Here is a 19,757-nt window from a genome sequence, read left to right on the forward strand (position 1 = left end):
AACATGCTTCGACTAGTAATAGCATTTGTTATACAGTACATGATATTTTTTCTAATGCTTTGTTCCAAGAGTAGTCTCCTAAATTTTAGAGATAAATTTTTTTATACACTATTACCTGGTATGCTTTAAAGATTTTGATGTTATGTAGTACTGTAGTTTTATTCAGCGATTGGTATTTTGTTTCTTCTGCACTGATAAGCAGAAGCTACTGATGCCTCTTTTGTCAAGTAAGAATGTTAGGATACTCTTCTATGAGATTTTGTTGGTATATCCATATGAAATTAACATAGAAGGTATACCATCTATAGTTGTATATATTCAGCAGTAGCTCTTATAACTAAAGTTTGTACATACATACATATACCAAAGGCACTTCCCCCAATTTTGAGGGGTAGCCGACATCAACAAGAAACAAAACAAAAAAGGGGACCTCTACTCTCTACGTTCCTCCAGCCTAACCAGGGACTCAGCCGAGTTCAGCTGGTACTGCTAGGGTGCCACAGCCCAACCTCCCACTAAGTTACATAAACCTAGGGAATATTTCTATAGGTGTCTTTTAAAGAATGTTTCTCCCATTTTTATTTCAGATCTTTTTTAAGATTTTCATAATACTGGTTCCCAAAATAAGAACTTTCAACTTGAATACTTTCAAAGCTAAGAACCTGTATGTAATGAATTGAAGATTATTTTTAAGAAAATGCAAAGTGAGATAGAGTTCAATTAGCATCTTTTTTAACCCTTTTACCCCCAAAGGACGTACTGGTACGTTTCACAAAACATCCTTTTACCCCCATGGACGTACCGGTACGTCCTTGCAAAAAAATGCTATTCAAATTTGTTTTTGCATATTTTTCTTAATTTTTTGAGAAACTTCAGGCATTTTCCAAGAGAATGAGACCAACCTGACCTCTCTATGACGAAAATTAAGGCTTTTAGGGCAATTTAAAAAAAAATTTACTGCAAAATGTTCTTGAAAGAAAATAACGGGGGTTAAAGGTAGGAAATTTCCAAATAGCCTGGGGGTAAAAGGGTTAAATGTATTTCATCATATAGAAATTCTTAATGTTGGACCTACATGAGCTAGCTCACCAGTTGCAGTAAGATCAGCTTGACTGAAAACAAAGCATGCTAATGTTGTAGGACTTTAAGAGAATCTTTCAATTTTAAGAACCCACCCTTAGAATGTATCCCGTTCTTATCTTAGGCTTTACTGTTCTGTTTGGCTAGTTTTTTTTATTTATTGTAGTACTGTAGTTGCATTCTGAAAGTTTGTTTTTTAATGTTAGAGGGCTTGGTAGTTGAAAAGGCTCCTCTTGAATTCATTGCAATATATCGGTCAAACCTTTTGATGTTGCCATCGTAAGAGTGAAGCTGGGCAGAGTGCCAAGTGTGTTGGAGTATAAATGGTAAGTACAGAATTAGAGAATGTTTGAGTACTGCATAATTTGTATATGACTGACTCTTAAGTTTTTTTCTTTTACCAAGAAAAGATGTTCGGGTACATAATATAGTAGAATTAAATAGCATTGGAGGTTTTTTGTTTAGGTCAGTACTGTATAAATGCTACAAGCAAAACTTAATTGTTTGGCAATTTTGTTTACTATTGGGGATTATTCATGCATATTTATGCAGTAATGTTATATTAACTTTATGTATGGTAAACAAAATGGAAGTTTCCTTCATATTTCTTTTTCCATTAATTTTTATAGGCCAGTTTAGCCTAAAGTAGTTTGTTAATTAGCATAGAATTCTGTTTGATATTTATGATTTAGTTGGCACATATGTTGTTACTGAGAAGCTCCTGGACTAGACTACAGGTTCATCAACTGTATATTACAATCCTTTTCTTTGTCAATCCTTTTCTTGACAAAGAAAAGTTTTGTGTGTGGCCGGAAAACTCTAGGATTAAACCATTGAAAAAGGGTGAAAACCCGTGTAATGTCTGCAAACAAATAGAAGCTTATATCAATCAATATGTACTAATATAAACAGAGACTTGAGAAGTAGAGAAAGAACATTTTACTGATTTTGTTGTATATATAAGAACTTTACTGGTTTTGGAAAAAAATTTAAAGAATTGGAAGTATTTTTCATATATATGACTATTGCATTAATATGGAAAGAATGATTGCAGTAAAGAAAATTCTTTGTTCTGCATAACTTCATTTATCATATATACCCTGTATCTTTGGCATGTAAGAATCCAAGTCTTGCTAGACATACAGGTCAAGATCTAGAATATTCACACAATGCATTCTTTGCTCTCTGCCTTTGGATGCTATCCACACTTCTTTTTGTACTTTATGATGGACTATACATTTCACAGGATTGCCTTGTTAGCAGAAGTGCTTACTCTTTTTCTTTTCATGCTTTCATCTTATTCATGACTTTTTAGTTTTATTTATATGTTCATTGTTCAGAGTTCTATTTATGATAGGAAGTTCGCCTATCCATCCTCAGGGATATTATTATTATTATTATTATTATTATTATTATTATTATTATTATTATTATTACTAGCTAAGATACAACCCTAGTTGGAAAAGCATGATGCTATAAGCCCAGAGGGTCCAACAGGGAAAATAGCCCAGTGAGGAAAGGAAAAAAAGAAAAATAGAATATTTTAAGAGTAACAACATTAAAATAAATATCTCCTATATAAACTAAAAACTTTAACAAAACAAGAGGAAGAGAAATAAGATAGAATAGTGTGCTCGAGTGTACCTTCAAGCAAGAGAACTCTAAACCCAAGACAGTGGAAGACCATGGTACAGAGGCTATGGCACTACCCAAGATTAGAGAATAATAGCTTAATTTTGGAGCGTCCTCCTAGAAGAGCTGCTTATTGAGTTGGGGAAGATAATGAAATTTTATTTCCCTCTCAATATGACTTCATTGCTATAACGTTTTGATCAGGGTTAAGTTTGGTGTTTTGAGTCTTTTATGATTGACAGGTGGATTTTTACTTAAGATCTTTCACTGCAGTCCAAAGGTGAAGTTTTAAAAATCTTTCATGATTTTAGATGCAATAACTTTCACATTTACAATAGATTAATTAAAAAACCATTAATGGTCCTTGTGTGTTATAAGAACTCCTGGATTGAATTTTTTAATGACCTATTCTTTGGATAGTAAAAGAAGTCACCTTAGAAAAATTTAAAGATTGGCTTTCGGTCTCACCCTAACCCTAGTAGATTTTTTTACCTAAGCCCGAGGCCCTTGCTTAACTCGGCGTGGGATATGAAATTAAATTTATTATTACAAGGAAATAAAAAGAAAAATTATTATATAGGTCACTAAATTTAATTTTCACTTATTCAGAATAGTTTTACATATTCACTTGAAGATCTTTATACTATGCCTAAATGATAGCACAAAAAATCTCACGTAAATTACATCATGTGGTGTTCAAAAGATTAATAAATAATTGACAGAAAAGATAAAGAAGAGAAGTACACAATCACCAATTTTATTGTTGAAATTTACCAGGGTTTAAAATTTCACAAATAAGTCCCCATTTCAAATGTTATTCCATCAACTTCGGCTCCTTCTAACATCCCAAAATCATTGTGTTTGATAAGAAAAAAAAAAAAAAAGGCTTCCTTTCAGTATTTTTCATTGCTGGGTGTTTCAAGCTCACCTGAAACAGATCAACCTTCTGACAATGTATCATCAGACAGAACATTCACAAGTCTTGATACATTGCTGCAGTTTTTCTTGTCTGAGGAAGGAAGGTTTCACGTTCACCCAGAATACTGTCCCGGTATTTGGTACAAATATATGTAGATAGTAAAGAGAAACATTAAGATAAGTTGAGTAGAGAAGGGAAGATCATTTAATAATTACTTTTACAGTGTATATATCTTAATTTGGAAACCTATTGGTAAATACAAATTCTTTTACCATACATGTACTGATAATATATAGGACCTGTGAGGGTTATCACAATGTATTATATAGGTATTTTATTTCTCTGTCTGAATTGCATAAAATATGGTTTAAGTGTATGCATTGCAAACACCAAGGCATTCTTGGGTTTAAAACCAATTTACCTTGGAAAATTACAGACAATTATACTTCAGATTACTTTCCCTGCTGTAATAGTATGTTGAATATTTTATGCCTGGTGCTATACTGGCCTACTTATAAAAAGACTCGATGAGCCATGATGCAATTGGGGAATGAATACTGAAGTTTTCTAATCTTTTCAGGTGCTAAAAATTATAAACCAGTTTCAGCACTCGACTTCTATTTTCGATGATTTCTCTCATTACGAGAAACGACAGGAAGAAACCGAGACACGCAGAAACCCAGGCCCTCCTTACAAAGTAAGTGCTTGGTCTTTTTTAATTCAGTCTTATGGCTTAAGTATTTTACTTGTGTATCCTTGATGGTTTTAAATATTGCTTGAGATGGTTGAAGGTAATTGAAGCTGTTATTACTTATTGAGGTTGCTAGACTCTCTTATCAGTCTGCTAGTGACATTGAGCAGACTTGTCATTCAATTACTGTGCCATGATTCATGAGGAGATTAATATAAGATTAAAGCAGTTTATTTGATTATTATTATTACTACAGTAGTTAAGCTACAACCCTAGTTTGAAAAGGAAGATGCTACAAGCCCTGGGACTCCAACAGGGAAAGTAGAAAAGTGAGGAAAGGAAATAGATAAACTATAAATGAGTTGTAATAAATAAGAAATGAAGAATATCTCAAGATCAGTATCAACGTGTTAAAAATATTTAATTTAATCTATGAAGATAGACTTATGTCAAGCTGTTCAACATAAATCATTTGTAGCAAGTTTGAACTTTTTTAATTTCCACCAATGCGACTGCCAGGCTATGAAGATCATGCCGCAATCTGGCCACAGATGGATAAAACTTGAAAAATACTGTATTGTATTGAGACTTATGGTGGAAAAGGCTGGTCTTTTGGAACATACTGAATACAAAGAATGGTCAGAATTATGAAAAATCTCATGCATCATGCTACTCGATTACTTTGACTAAACAAGAAATGTGTAAACACAATAAATCAAAAGTCTCAGGAAAAATTATAGGTGATTATATATAAAGTTTTTCTAGAATGTTAATCAAAATCTTGACTAAAATATTGTGCGTGTCAGACCATGTGTACCCTTTTTGCTCTTGATATATATTGCTTAGTTTTATGACAGTAGAAATGTCAAGTGTTGACAGTACGAAGGTACATGCTGGTCTGCTCACTGGGAAATCACATTTGGTATGTCGTCTTGAGCCCTAAAAGGAGATACTGTTAGTCATGTATGTAATGGCACTTGAGAAATTCTCTTTGGCTATAACATTATCAGCCTCGTACTCACTGTTGCTATTGCTGTTGTTAGTATTGAGGACTTTCAGACATAACTGAGGTTAGACAGGAATTATAGATTACCCTTATAATTTACTTGTACAGAATGAAAGTAGTCACTGTTTGTGTAAATGCATAAGTTTGTCAGTTTGAGCATGCAGATCCAATATGCGTACATACACGAAAGAAATGAAGCTACTGTACAGTCGCTAGAAAGCATTGATACGCTGCATCGTGTCCAACATTCTTATCTAGTATTACTGAAATAGAATGTTCATTCTCGCCGCATTCATTCATGCCAAGATTCACTTTGAGATACTTTGACTATAGCCTTGTTTGTTTGTTATAGTAATGGGAATTATTTTTTTAGGCCAAACATTCATATATTTTCAAGTCCTGTTTCATGGTTTAGGGACCTTGGGAACTCTCTTTCTTTTTTAAGATTTCAGGGGTAAAACACTTTCTTTTATCTTTAACCTCTGCTAAATGTAGGTTTGGTTTTTAGAAAATGATTTTCTGTTTTTTTTCCCTACCTTTAGTGCCATGAATAATTTTAAGACATACAGTTAGCCTCAATATTTCTGCATTTCGTCTTTGCAGAAGGAAGTCTGAAATGCATCAGAAAATAGATTTCTATGCCCCATAATAGCCATCAAATTTTATATAGACATAACTGAAAGCATTTGGGAAAAGGTTCCTTATTGGGATTAAGATTTCAAAGTATCCTCTCTGCAAGAATGCAATGTCCTTTCTTATTAAGAATTTAGGGACAGATGCTCACAAAGAATAAGATTAAAGTTAAATAAAGGACTTTAAGGTTAGAGTTTAGGGAATGCAGCAACTTTTCTTAATTTCTGTAGGATTCTTTTCTAAAAGCTTCAGCACCATCTCGGTAGCATACTTTGTCTCCTTTTACCAAGCATTAATTAAAAGCAGCCTGGTTTTTTAATAAGAATTACGGGGCATTGGGTGCTATTGTAGCTGCAGATTATGTAGTGAAATAAAAGTTTAAAGGTAAATGTTGCAGGTGTATCTGAGAGGAATTGCTAGATTTTAAATTCATATTAAGGTTTAGTCCATCATGAATATTTTGTATTAAATTTTTCCAATGCGGATATCAAGTCATTAATTGAATTACATGGTTCATGGTGAGTTACCGACAAACTTATTACGTAAAGGTGAGTCTCTGGTAATTAACCCTTTTACCCCCAGGGTAGGTTAAATTTCGAGCACATTTTGCTATATATTTTTTTTTCAAATTGCTCTAACAGGCTTAATTTTTGTCATAGAGGGGTCAGGTTGGTCTCATTCTTTTGGAAAATGCCTGAAGTTTCTCATAAAATCATCAAAAATATGCAAAAACATGTAAATAAGTGTTTTGCAATAACGTACCGGTACGTCCTTTGGGGGTGAAAGGGTTAAGGTACAGTTTTAGGTTAGGGCTGTAGATTTCCGATATCTTTCCTTCACTATTCCACCTCCATCTAAGTGGGAAGTTCAGCAATGTGAACATCATTGGATATTCATACAAACATAAGAAGTTTCTATACTTATAAGATTTATTATTAACCCTTTTACCCCCAAAGGACGTACTGGTACGTTTCACAAAAGCCATCCCTTTACCCCCATGGACGTACCGGTACGTCCTTGCAAAAAAATGCTATAAAAATTTGTTTTTCATATTTTTTGATAATTTTTTGAGAAAATTCAGGCATTTTCCAAGAGAATGAGACCAACCTGACCTCTCTATGACAAAAATTAAGGCTGTTAGAGCAATTTAATAAAAATATACTGCAAAATGTGCTAGGAAAAAAATAACCCCTTGGGGGTTAAGAGTTGGAAATTTCCAAATACCCCGGGGGTAAAAGGGTTAACTTATTCAACTGATCTTGCCCTGCCCACTGACTAGTCATTTCGAAGGGTTATTGAATTAGTTTTGACTATGAGGCTTAAAAATATATGTGCAAGTTTTGCCATACACCACCATATAATTGCAGTACCTCATTAGAGAGGCAGAGCTATTACATGGAAAGAAAGAAGAAAATATTTTTAGTTTTAGGGTAGACGTCAACGCTTAACCAGCTTCGAGAGAGAAATAATATAAAACTTCAGGTGAGTTGAGAAATTATTTTTAATATTAAATCTCCATCTCGACCATACATATCTTTAAATGGTTACTGTGTAAGGAAGGATGAGGAATAGAACAAGATAGAAAATGGAATTAGACCCAACTGATATTTTACACTTTTTTACTAGATTCTTTTAAATTGTGATAATTTGATATATATTTTTTTTTTTAGGAAAATGGCCGTTATGTATGTTAGTTTGAGAATGCAGTCGTGTACAGAAAATAAGTAGATAAAACATTAGGTAACATTAGTATGTTTGGGTCAGTCATTAGTTTTTCTGTTCTTTTTGTGAACTACGATTTTTTACATGTTGCTGTATACCGAATACTGAAAAAGGTTGCAATTCTAAATTTTTGTTAGGGTCAGGGTGCTTGGAAATTTTTGCATTTTTTTCCATTATATATATTTATAATTTGAATTTGGATTCATCTTGTATTTCATCATGTAGCTATTACAAAATGTAATTTTTAACCATGAAGCATGGCAATTTGGTACCATAACTACAGTACCTAATTAAGGTATAAGAAAGAGGTTTCTGTTGGAGGGATGCTACTAATAGTAATGGCTTTTGTTCTTTATCTTAAATAGGGTTTTTACTTGGAAACTTTTGATTATTAGCGTGTGTAATATTCATTCAGGCTATTTGGTCCTATGGGAAAAAGGGTGGCAGTACTCCTATACTACTTTGAGATTTTCTATTGCAACCAATTGTATTTGCAAATAAACACAGGAATCAGTTTTGTAGAGGAGGAATTTACAGGTATGTCCAGTTTTAGTGGCATAAAGATCAGCATAGTGGTTATGTTGAGTATTCTCAAGAACAGTCTCTATGGTATGTATACTCGAGAACAATCGAAAATTACTGTAGATTGTAAGTTTTGTTGAATAAGAGGTTATTAGAAGTTCATTTACTCCATATAGGCCTTGATTATACCTGTATATTCAATCTGCCAGGAAATGGATAGAGATGATCGTCGTAACGATCGCATGGACCATCGAGAACATCGTGACCACCCAAGGGACCACAGAGATCACAGGGATGGAAGGGATCACCGCGACGGACGCGATCACCGGGACAGCCGCGATCACCGAGACCATCGTGACCACCGGGATCACCACCGCGGTGGGTTGGGTGGCGGTCGCGGTAGGGGAGGACACTACCATCACCATAGAGGAGGTGGACGTAATTAATTGTTGATAGGAGTTTGAAGCCACTATGTGTATTTACTATCAAGGGTAAACACCAGGGACACGATCTTATTGTGGCTTTTATTTTTTTTTTTCTCTTGAAAACTTGAAAGAACAATGAGTTTTAATTACTTGATAAAAGACCTGGCTTCTTGAATATTCCACAAAATAATTTTGTTTCAGAAACTAATTTAATTGGCTCAAAAACAAATAAAGAAAATAAACATTGCTGGACAGCATGTCGACGAATAATGAGAGTGAAGGGTTTTAAAGCCAGTGAGTGTTATTTGTATTAACGAAACTGAAGAATTGTGGTGTCCGGACCTTGAGGAGCAAAGAGAGCGTATGCTCCCGAGAGAACTCCGGTGAAAAGATATTGCAGTTAAAAGTAAATGAAAAAACATGTCCAGCTACATATACTGATGCGCGCCGTACAAGTGAGTGTAGCAGTGCACTGAAACACTGTTTTCGTCCACTGTTCCTGTTTAGAACGGCACCCGTAGCACTGCGAGCACTTATGGGCCTCCTGTTCAGCGGTAGTGACATTGCCACACACGGTGCAGTGTTGCAGATGTATCATCATCACTTTCTTGAAGGAGAAAAATTTTGGCATCGAGAACTGCAAGGAAATGCCACTGTCATTGTTATCTTTTTGTTTCTTTCACTGTTGTGGTTAGGGAATGGAACACATTATTAATATAAATATAAATACATACATTTATATATATAAATATGTATAGAATTATATATATATATTTTTATGTACCTATATACATATGTATATAATTACTATATATACGAGTACCTATACATATTTATGTGTATACAAAATATATATTTAACGCTCCCCTAGTGGAACAACCGTGGATGACGGATGGAGCCCACACGAGGGACCTGAATCGCCAAGCAGAAGAAACTTTGGGGATTACCCAACTACCCCCAAAGCAGTTATATTTATGAACATCAACTTTCGAGCTGTGATTGTTATTTTATTGAATAGGGAAGTGAACAGCTATGGAAAAATACCAGTGATAATGTGCAAATGTTTTCTTTTTAAAAAAAAAAAATAAAAAATAGTTAAGCAATGAGGACAGGCATCGGTTGCAGAAATACTGGCAGAGACACCTAATAGAGCATCAGCTAGGGATGTAAAATAGGAAAAGCATTGAAAAGATGAAAAGCAGAAAAAGGTGATGCCAAGAAGAAAAAAATTAGTGTACCTTGGTGTTTCAATTCCTAGTGCCTGAGAGTAAGGAACCGTGTAGTTCATACAGTGATATTTAAAAAAAAAAAAATAAAACAAAAACATTGAAAATAAAAACCAAAACATTATTTGTCTCAACAGTGCCTCGAATACCTGACATAACTGTAGTTATAGTGTTTCAATTTATAACCATCAGACCAATGATATTAGGGAACTTGAGGGTTCGTTGGAATCTTGTTTAATTAAAAGTATTGTAACACTCCAAAACTTTTTCTTATCAAAAGTATCAACAAAGAGAACTAACTCCAGTGACCATAGCATTGAGAAAGTGACGCAAAAAGGAAGTGATGACAGATGAATGTTATTAAAGGGAAAAAAATTTTTTCAAGTAAACTACACGTGAGTACATGTAGTAGCTGGTATTTTGCTTGGTGGTGCTGATAAAGGTCACTTTTGTGCTTGTTAGAAATCTGCTTCGTATCAAGACCACTCCATCCCATGTCCCACTACCCCTCATCCCCTTGCAGTGTCTCTCGTCACAGAATACGTTTGGGAATCTTGTCTCGGACCTCTCTAAGGACTCTAGTGGGCTGCCTCTTTGTTTGTCAGGGACATGTCAGGGATTTAGCTTTAAGAGGAATTCAGCCACCAGAGTGACACTTGATAACAATATTAATTCCTTACACTTTCCCATCCCCTCCTCCAATCTCACTCCCTAGAGACCAAGAATCCCTTATCTATTTCGAGGTGAGAACATAAGGTCATTGCTTTGTTCATGTCACTGATTATTATTGCCAGCCTTATTTTTCTTTTTATGATTATTATTGATATTGACATTTTAGTTGTGGCACATCTGGCCTCTGTAATCTAGTGTTAAAAGATGCACTGACATGGCTTTTGTGTCTCAGATCGTTATTCAAGAAAGCATTAGGTTTTAAAGAAGAAAATGGGTTGATATAAGATTCAAGAGTCAGTTGCATGTCTTATAAAGTTGTGTTTTCTAATTTGAGAATGTGTATGTGCATGTATGTAACAACAGAAAAAGCTAAACACTCACATGGGACTGTACATAGCATAAAGAGACCATTATCACTTATTTGAAGTAGTAGAGGTAACAAAATTGTATTCCAGATTCAGTACTGTACTTTAAAAAACAGAACTTAAGTTATTAGAGAAAACTTATGACAAAATATGCTGCAAATCATAAGCAAAATTATAGAAAATAATGCTGGACACAGAAAATATTTAATGGGTGTAGGTAAAGTTTATTAATGGAAGGTTGTTAAAACATTGAATAATTAACAGATTTTGTGAATTTTTCCGTATATTTGTAAAAAGTTGAATTGGACAAGAAAAGGTACATTTTAAAGTAAAATGTTGATTATTCCTAATGTATCAAAATCTCTTCAAATAAAAATTCTGAATTATAGAATGAGTTAAATATGATAATTACAGTAGTTACAAGGAAAGAAATAGAATAAAGGACTAAATATGACTTGAACTAACATCAGTTTTTATGTAAATAGGCTTTTAAAAGATTAGTTTTATGATAAACTTGATTTAAACTTCAAGTGAAAGTAGGAGCATCCGTCAAATTTTTGTTTATTGGGTAAAGACAAATAATTCTCGGACTATCAAAAAATAAAATTGGGGAAAATTTATTGGAGTACTGAACATTAATAGTAAATATAATTACATATTTCTGTGGAGTGTTGCTGTCCTCTTATAATGGTGACTTGGCTTTTCTAAAGGTGTGAATTATTTAATTAAAAAAAAAAAACTATGGTTTTTTGTCTACTAAATCTAACTTCAGGTACAAAGGAAAATACAGAACCTAGTAATGTACCTATGCAGCCTACTGTAACGTTTTAGAATAACATTAAAGGATACCAAGTGCGTGATATCTCTCCCAAATACTGTATTTTGAACTCGTGGTTCAAGTGCCACTAGGGGCGTACACAACCATAATACAGGGTACAGCTTTATTGTCTTTTGCTTGCAAGACTGAAAACGTTGAAGGTAATTTCTACAAATCCTTGAATTATCCATTGTCTAAAGAATAGTAATGAGGATAAAACCACAACTTCGAGAAGTGGCATTCAGAACAACCGGTTAGCCTTGCCTATAGGTATACAGTACTACAGGTTTTACTAATTACATTTACCAGGTAGTATACACAACACACAAATACACTTTTGAATGTTATAATCCTTTTTGGAGCCCGTAATTGTTAATTCATGATGTGCAATTGAGATGTATGTGAGAATTAATGGATTGTACCTTAGTGTATTCACTGTTTTCCTTGTCCCAATTTTCCTATTTCTCCAACTGTTTTCCTTTGATTTGCAGTAGTTATTAATCAGATGTGTCATTCATGTTTGGAAAAGTTAGGACATTCAGGACAAAAATCATTGTTATGTGCTGGGGAATTTTTAGGCACCAACTTGTTATCAAACCTCACGTGTATCCTTCTGAAAAATCTATCCCTCGCTTTTAAATTAATGTTATCGGGCAAGACAGAGGATGGGATTCTTTTCAAAATGTTTTTTTTTCTAGTTGAAACCATTTTCTTATCCTCATTATGAATCTTTTATTGGGGTTGGCAGTACATAGACTATCATGGCACTTCAACTCACATTATGAAGAGTATGTGTTGTAAGATGAAATTGGAGGTCAAGAGTTTTAGAAGTTTAATTAAATATTCTCTCTCTCTCTCTCTCTCTCTCTCTCTCTCTCTCTCTCTCTCTCTCTCTCTCTCTCTCTCTCTCTCTCTCTCTCTCTCTCTCTCTCTCTTTCTCTCTCACATATTCTTTTTCTTTCTTTCCTTTAGGGATTAGCTTATTTCAACTTGGAGACACCGACTCCTTGGTGCTCTATAAAACTGACTGGCCTTTGGTTTGAATTTTTTTTTCCTCCAAATGAGTGAATTTTCTTGAAAATGGCATGTTTCGTCTTAAGGATTGTCAGTGTATTTCTGTTAACATAGATGAATATCTTAGACATAATTTTGATTATCTGTTAGTGCTTCACAGGTTAATGTTAGATTCTATTTTTTCTTTTTTTAATTTAGAATTTAAGTGAAATTAATATTCAGTATAAAAGTTAACTTTTTTATTTATATATGTATACAGTATATATGTGTATTTGTATATTGTATATACTGTGTATGCATATATGTATATATATAATATATGTAAATCTTCCCCCATTGTAGTTTAAAACCTTTCCCATAGTATCCCTAATGAGATAAAACGAAACAACTCTGGCACGAACAGTTCCCTGGCATTCAGATCAGTGGTACTCTTTAAACATCAAAACGGCAAGTGTTGTTATTCCCAACAAGCAAGGTTATCATATTTATTTTTTGGCCAGTAAGAACGGCCTGTAATTGCTGCTCATTTTGACGTGTGCGAATGCGCACGTCTTTTTAATTTGAATTCATCTTCTCATGCAGACTAAAATGTTTTGATGTAAAGATATCAAGATTTTGGAGGTCCTTCATCAAAGGAACACTAAGATGTAAAAGTTCATTTTGGAAATTATTATTGTAATGAATTTATGTTACTGGGAGAAAGTAAACACTTGTAAACGTGGGCCCCCTGACTTGCCACGTTGTAACTCATTGTGAAGACTTGCTAAAACTTTCTATGTTACGGAGATATATTGCAGCAGAAGATAAAACGAGATATTGTGTCCTTGTATCGTGAACGAGGCAGAGGAATTACGTACTAAAACTTGAGTGTGTTTTTGAGTGTCTTGGTGAGCTATGACAGTACAGTATATTATTTATTGAACTGACACTAGAGAGAGAGACTTCCTCATTTAATCATATAAACTGTAGCTTAGTTGTGGGAGTCCTTTTTTGCTTGGGATGAATTGGTATTTTATGATTATAGTGATGAGGATGATTATTTTTATTATTACTGTATTAATGATATTGATATGATTATTATCATAATTATCATTATTATTATTATTATATGAGCTGTATTCAGTAATGTGTATTACTTCTGTAACCTATGTATATTTTTATCAAAGTGTCTGATAATGAGTTGATAGATTCATATTATAGTTTATGTAACTGATGTAATGATTTTCATTTATAACAACTTTAGGAATTGCATATGATTTTATGATAATGGGACAATCTTCCCTGCCACTGTTTCTTTTCTTTTCCTTTTAAAAGTCTTGTAAATTGGTTTTGGTTCATGTCATAATGGGAAACGCATTTATTTCACCAAAATCCAAGTTGCTTAACATCTGTCACTGATGTGTAGAACTTTCCTTTATAAGTTTGATTTACAATGGGACCACATACATATGTCTTTGACATTGACTAACATAAAAGATCAACATGATATTTCTTATAAAGTGATGCAGGTTGTTGATCATTACCTGTTTGGAGCCTTCCCACTTACTTTTGGATTAATCTGGGAAAAGAAAGGCGCGCTGTTGATCACTCATACTCGATGAAACCGTAATGAGGTCACGAATTCAGAGCGGAACATGAGGGGATGAAATTAAAGGTTGGCTTTGATAGCTCTTCATCATCTTTGTCATTTCTGTTATTGATGTTTTCTAAGCACCTCACTGCTACTATCTACCTCTCGCTTGCATCAAGCTTTGAAATGAAAAGCTATGTTGCTCTTTTGTAGTCACTTAGCTTGCCTGTTGCTCTTTCAGGCTGTTTTGGGATGGAGGCAGAAGAAATTTTAATGGCAGCAATTGATAAGTAGACATCATATATGCTTAGATGTAAACCCTATACTGTTATTGAGGGCTGAAAGACCATTTATAGCTATTTATTGTATCTTATTTTGTCCTCATTAGTTACCAATTATGTCCCCAAGACTTACCAACTCTTGCTCTGAAAGTTCAAAGCCAATTGGTTGGCACAACTGTGTAAGGCGTAACCTGCTAATGTGTCCTGTAATCTTTGACTGTATTTCAAGAATTTCAGAAACTTACCCTTTTCAGAGTCTCGGTGAATGTTATTTTTTTCACTCTTTCTTGGTGACTAATCTTAAGATTTAGTAACAATCTGATTTTAAAGTGTATTCTGTACCTAATTCAAGGAAAGTGTTTTGTGTTATATTCTAGAAAACAAAGATGATGGACTTGTGTGGTCTTCTCTTTACTTGATTGAAATCGTTAATTTCTAATAATTTTTCACACTGTAGTATGTCAGTTGTTATTTTAGCATTGTCTCACTGAGTGGAACTGATTAGTAAATACTAAAGGGGATTTGGTTTGCTGTAGATTAAAATTTTGTCCAGAATTCATACAGTATATGAAACAAGAAGATCATTTACTATATATGATAGTTAACGCCAGGTTCCTTGACCTTTTATAAGTCGTCTTATCTCGACATTATAACTCCAAAACTTTGTCTTGAAAATATATAAGTATAATAGTGGATTTACGAAAAATAGGGTATTGGTATGAGTTACGTGTTCATATATACAATACAAAGCAAGTAGTTGCATTGGGATATATTTGGTAAAGGAAAGCATAAGATAAAGATTTCCTACACGTTATTTAAAGAAAGGGAATTGTAGGGTAAGATTTCAAGTATTCAGTAAAGTAAAAGGCTAAGTAATTCTTAAGAAACGGTTTGAAATGGTCGGTGACTGACAAATCGCAAATTCCTAACAAACGATGAAATAAAACTTAACGCAGCTACAGTATTTTGTATCTGATCTGTGTTGATTCCTATTTTGTTTTCTGCTGTATACATGTCACCTGTCATACAGAAATGTAGATCAAATGAAAAATTAGTTTTTTTTCCTACACAAAAGGTACAAAGCAAAGACAAAACATGGTATAGAAAACTAATGACTGAATGTTACAAAGTAAAATCTCACCACTTGACTTGAAATTCAATATAAGTGAATAAAAAATGTATATTGAAAATAACTGAGCCAAAGGGTGCATAGATGACAGGACAAAATTGCAGTAATTCGTATTCATGTTTGCTGGAAATGGAAAACAAAGTGAATACCGCCACCATAGTGACAAGCAACTTGTTTACGTAATTTTATACCAGCAACGTACTTATTGTGTAGATTGGTGGGCTGCTTGTATAAAGTTGCATCCTGGTAGTGTACACCCTTCATGTTACCTTGAAGCTTTGAAAGAGGTCTTTCTGGAAGTAGATAAAGTAGTATATTGTAACAATAATAACTATGTACAAGTCTAATAGGAATTAAAAGACCAGAAAATGAGAATGATGATAGAAGGTAAAGCAAAAATTTCACTAGAAAATTTTTGGTAAAATGCTAAATAGAATTAAATATTTACTATAGAGAAGTTTTAAAGTCATGGACCTTTTATTACAATCTGATATAACACGTACTTGTTTGAAATATATCCAAAAGGAAATCCATTGTGTAATGTTAAACAAAAAGCTGGATTATGTATAAATCAGTAAGTATACAAATATGGAAAGTAATGAAACAGCAATGACTGTTGTATGTCTTTTTAGTGAGAATAATGTTGAGGAATTTGTTGTACTGTACAGTGTTTGTAAATAATACGCTTCTTTCAGTATTCTCTCTAAGATGACCTGCGGAAGACGTTGCTTACGTTTTTGTAGCTTTGTATTTTTGTATACAATTTCTTTTCTGATTTATAGTCTGTCCAGCTTTTTGTTAACAAGTATATCATTTTCCAGAGTTGCTTTCCTTCAGGGTTTGATTTAAAATGCATTCAAAGTTTTGAACATTGTAATATAACAACCCAAAATAATAAATTGCCAATTTAAAGCACTAAATCTTGTTCGTTATCGCTCCTTCGATTTTCCAGTACGCAACACAAAATATTTTGTGACACTGGCTAATGTTCAATAGTCTAACACCACTTTGTAGATATATGTAGATGAATTTGATCAAAGGATTTTATTCATTTATTGATCTGCAACCAATTAGGAATATTAGGGCTAAGAGTAATGAGAGAGAAACCATGAAATAAAGGTAATTTTAAGCTTGGCATAAAAGCATGACGTAATCTCTGTCATGAAAAGCACTGCTGTAGAGGCCTTAGAGCTGGTGAAAAAGGTACATGGGTTATACGTGAAGGATTCTGAATTGAAGCTGTGAGTATGCAGTTATCCTAACGTCTAATCATGCACCGCTGTACTGTATTATATTAGCACTTGATTTAAACACTTTAGTATTGTCACAAATTTACCATTAGAAAACGTTTTGAACTGTAGCTTATCATTATAAAACTTGATAGTATAGGGCTGTTTGTTGATCTGCATTCTTACAGGAAGATCATTTTGATAGGTGAAGAGTGCATGAGAGCTCATTACAGAACCTTGCATTCATAGGATACCTGTGGATGCAACCCAATGAGAATACAGTACCTAATTATTTGCCTAAAGATTCTGTTTGACGACTCGATTGTAATTTGATGTCGGCAATCTTTAAACATGGGATTTTGTGCTACCTGACAAATCATCCGTGTCAGTTGTATAGATTTTCCTTCTTGTAGTAAAGGGGCCTTTACACTTAATGAGGTTAATCTAAGAGCTGGTGTATACTTGAGCAAATTTCCATTGATGTAATTCATTTACTTTGATTAAATGCAATATGACTGCCTACTAGCATTGCAACTAAAGCACAGTTCACAACCATGCGAGATTTTATATCGCTGGAATTGGAAAGCTTTCTAGTCAGATCTGCTACTCTGTAAAGATTCGTCTTAAAGGCACTAAGATTTGTGACCTTTGAGGTTTACATAATTTTAGAAGACTAGATATAATCAGGCCCCAAGTACATAGGTGTTATCCTCTTGAGTGAATTGCTGTCTGAGCATTTTACACAGTGTACTAAAGGCCTTATTTGGGTCTTTACAGTATCTCATTGCCCTCTAGCTGCACTACATTTTACCTTTGTTCCAGATTTATTTCTTCCTTGTTCTTTTCCAATCTGTTGATAACTTAATGGTGCAACAGCAAGGTTTTCTTCAGTTTCATTTTGGTACCGAATTGCCTTATGGCCAAAGTGCCGGACCACATCACATTGTCCAAATTTATGAAAACTATCCAGTCCTAAGTGATGATATGAGTACATTTTTGTATAAGTAGGACATGAAGCTGTTTGCTTGAGGGCAGTCAGTATAAGGACTGCAGGGCCATGTGTCTAAAGAGTTCAAGTTTAATCAAAACACCGAGTGAAAACTGCTTTTGTGGTGTTTGTTCATGAGGTTACAATGCTGATGGTTATTACAGCTGGTAAGAATGAATACATTTAGGTCGAGAAGGTATTCTCTGAAATGTACTTGCGGGACGAAGGTGCTGAAGGAAGGCCTCTTCCGGAGTAGAATTTTTCTAATCCCCAATATTTTATTTAATTCTAAAGGAAAGCATAAAATTGCCCACTCCTTTTCTTGACCTGCAGAACATTAAGATGCAGAATCCAATTCTTGTACCCTCCGGATGTCAAGATCCATCAGATACGTGTATGCCAACTTTGACTAAAATTCATGTCGATTTCAACATGTTTTTTCACATTGACTGAAAAAACAGAGACTGTACCCTTACAACATCTTCATTCACAATCCTAACACCATGTCTAATCCTCAGATTTCCCAAAGACAACGATGGATTTCAGAATTTATCACTTCAGAGTTTAGCTGCTGTGACCCAAAGAATAGTTTTCTGATCATAATAAATAATCTTTCAAAGGCAAATGCTCATTGGAGAGCCATAGTTTGATGACTAATGAGAGGCCTGTTGCACTGGTAAATTGCCTTAAACCTTGGGAAATTTTATTGCACGAGGATAAGGTAAGTCCCTTAGCATAATCTAATATTTTTATATTTCTTTTTGTACTGGTTAACAATGTTATCTTTACAATTTTTATACATTACATTTTCTTTTATTACACTTTTAGTTTCCATGTGCTGCATAAACCCACTGGTTCCAGTGCCTGGCTCATGATGTAGATTTCGCAATGCATTTTAAAATCTAATGAAAATTGTAATGTTCCTAATGTTTTTTTTTTTTTATTATTTTTATTATTATTATCATTATTATTATTATTATTATGATTATTATTATATAGAAGTATGTTTTAGTACAGCATGGATGAACTCTTCTGGGGTCGGGGGGCATCAATTGTAATGATAACTACATTTACTATACATACACATACAGTGTTGTTAGAATCCCAGCACTATAGACTTTCGAGTTTATCAGTCGCCCAATTTTTATAATGAAACTTGTTGGTTTCCATGATCAAATTAGGGACCATTGTGTGTACAGTTGGGACCAAACTAATGAGATTGTAAATCCTTCTGGCTTAATAGCAACATCAGTGTAATGAACATCATTATCTTTATTCTTACCGCTTTCCTATGGTGGGAATAAAATTACGTTGAACTTAGTAATGCATGCAATACTTTTGCAATCTTTGAAGAGTCACCCTTGTTGCCATGCTGCCTAAGCATTTTGAATTGTGTATGCTACATGAAATATACTGCATCTTTCATAATGGGATTAATCCATTTTTATGTGGTAGTAGTTACCAAGTTATAGTGTTATTTCATCTGACCATCCTTTTTGTTTATATTAAAGTTTGAATATTTTTTCGCACGAGGGTAGTAACCTCTGCATTCTATGCTTTTATCTTTCTCTGGTATATTTAGAAGATTTATATTAGAAAAGTGTAAAGAAGGACTTCTTTCACCGGGCGTCACAGGTCTCTTCCCAGAAATAGATTTTTCCTTCGTCAAAATCCCTTTTATGCCTTTCATGCATGCTGGTGACATCTATGTCTTATTCTTTTCCCCTCTTATATCTGCTTAGGACTATGTGCTGTGAACCTGGTCCTAATGATCGTCCGTTATGAGATTCCAAATGCATCAATTAATGTCACCATACTCCCATTTGTAATTTTCCA

The 19,757-nt window shown here is 33.9% G+C and overlaps 1 protein-coding gene across 1 annotated transcript in view; it reads left to right on the plus strand.

Moving 5' to 3' along the window:
• Ythdf (YTH domain-containing family protein) overlaps positions 1–15,658 on the plus strand; it is a 44,732-nt gene extending 29,074 nt beyond the window's left edge. Inside the window, exons 5-6 of the mRNA XM_068370765.1 lie at positions 4,212–4,328; positions 8,415–15,658. Of these exons, the coding sequence (XP_068226866.1) occupies positions 4,212–4,328; positions 8,415–8,651 (354 nt within the window). The 3' untranslated portion in view covers positions 8,652–15,658. The remainder of the gene's footprint in view (positions 1–4,211; positions 4,329–8,414) is intronic.
• Positions 15,659–19,757: the final 4,099 nt, after the last annotated feature.

Source organism: Palaemon carinicauda, chromosome 3, assembly GCF_036898095.1.
Source record: "Palaemon carinicauda isolate YSFRI2023 chromosome 3, ASM3689809v2, whole genome shotgun sequence".
NCBI classification, from domain to species: Eukaryota; Metazoa; Arthropoda; class Malacostraca; order Decapoda; family Palaemonidae; genus Palaemon; species Palaemon carinicauda.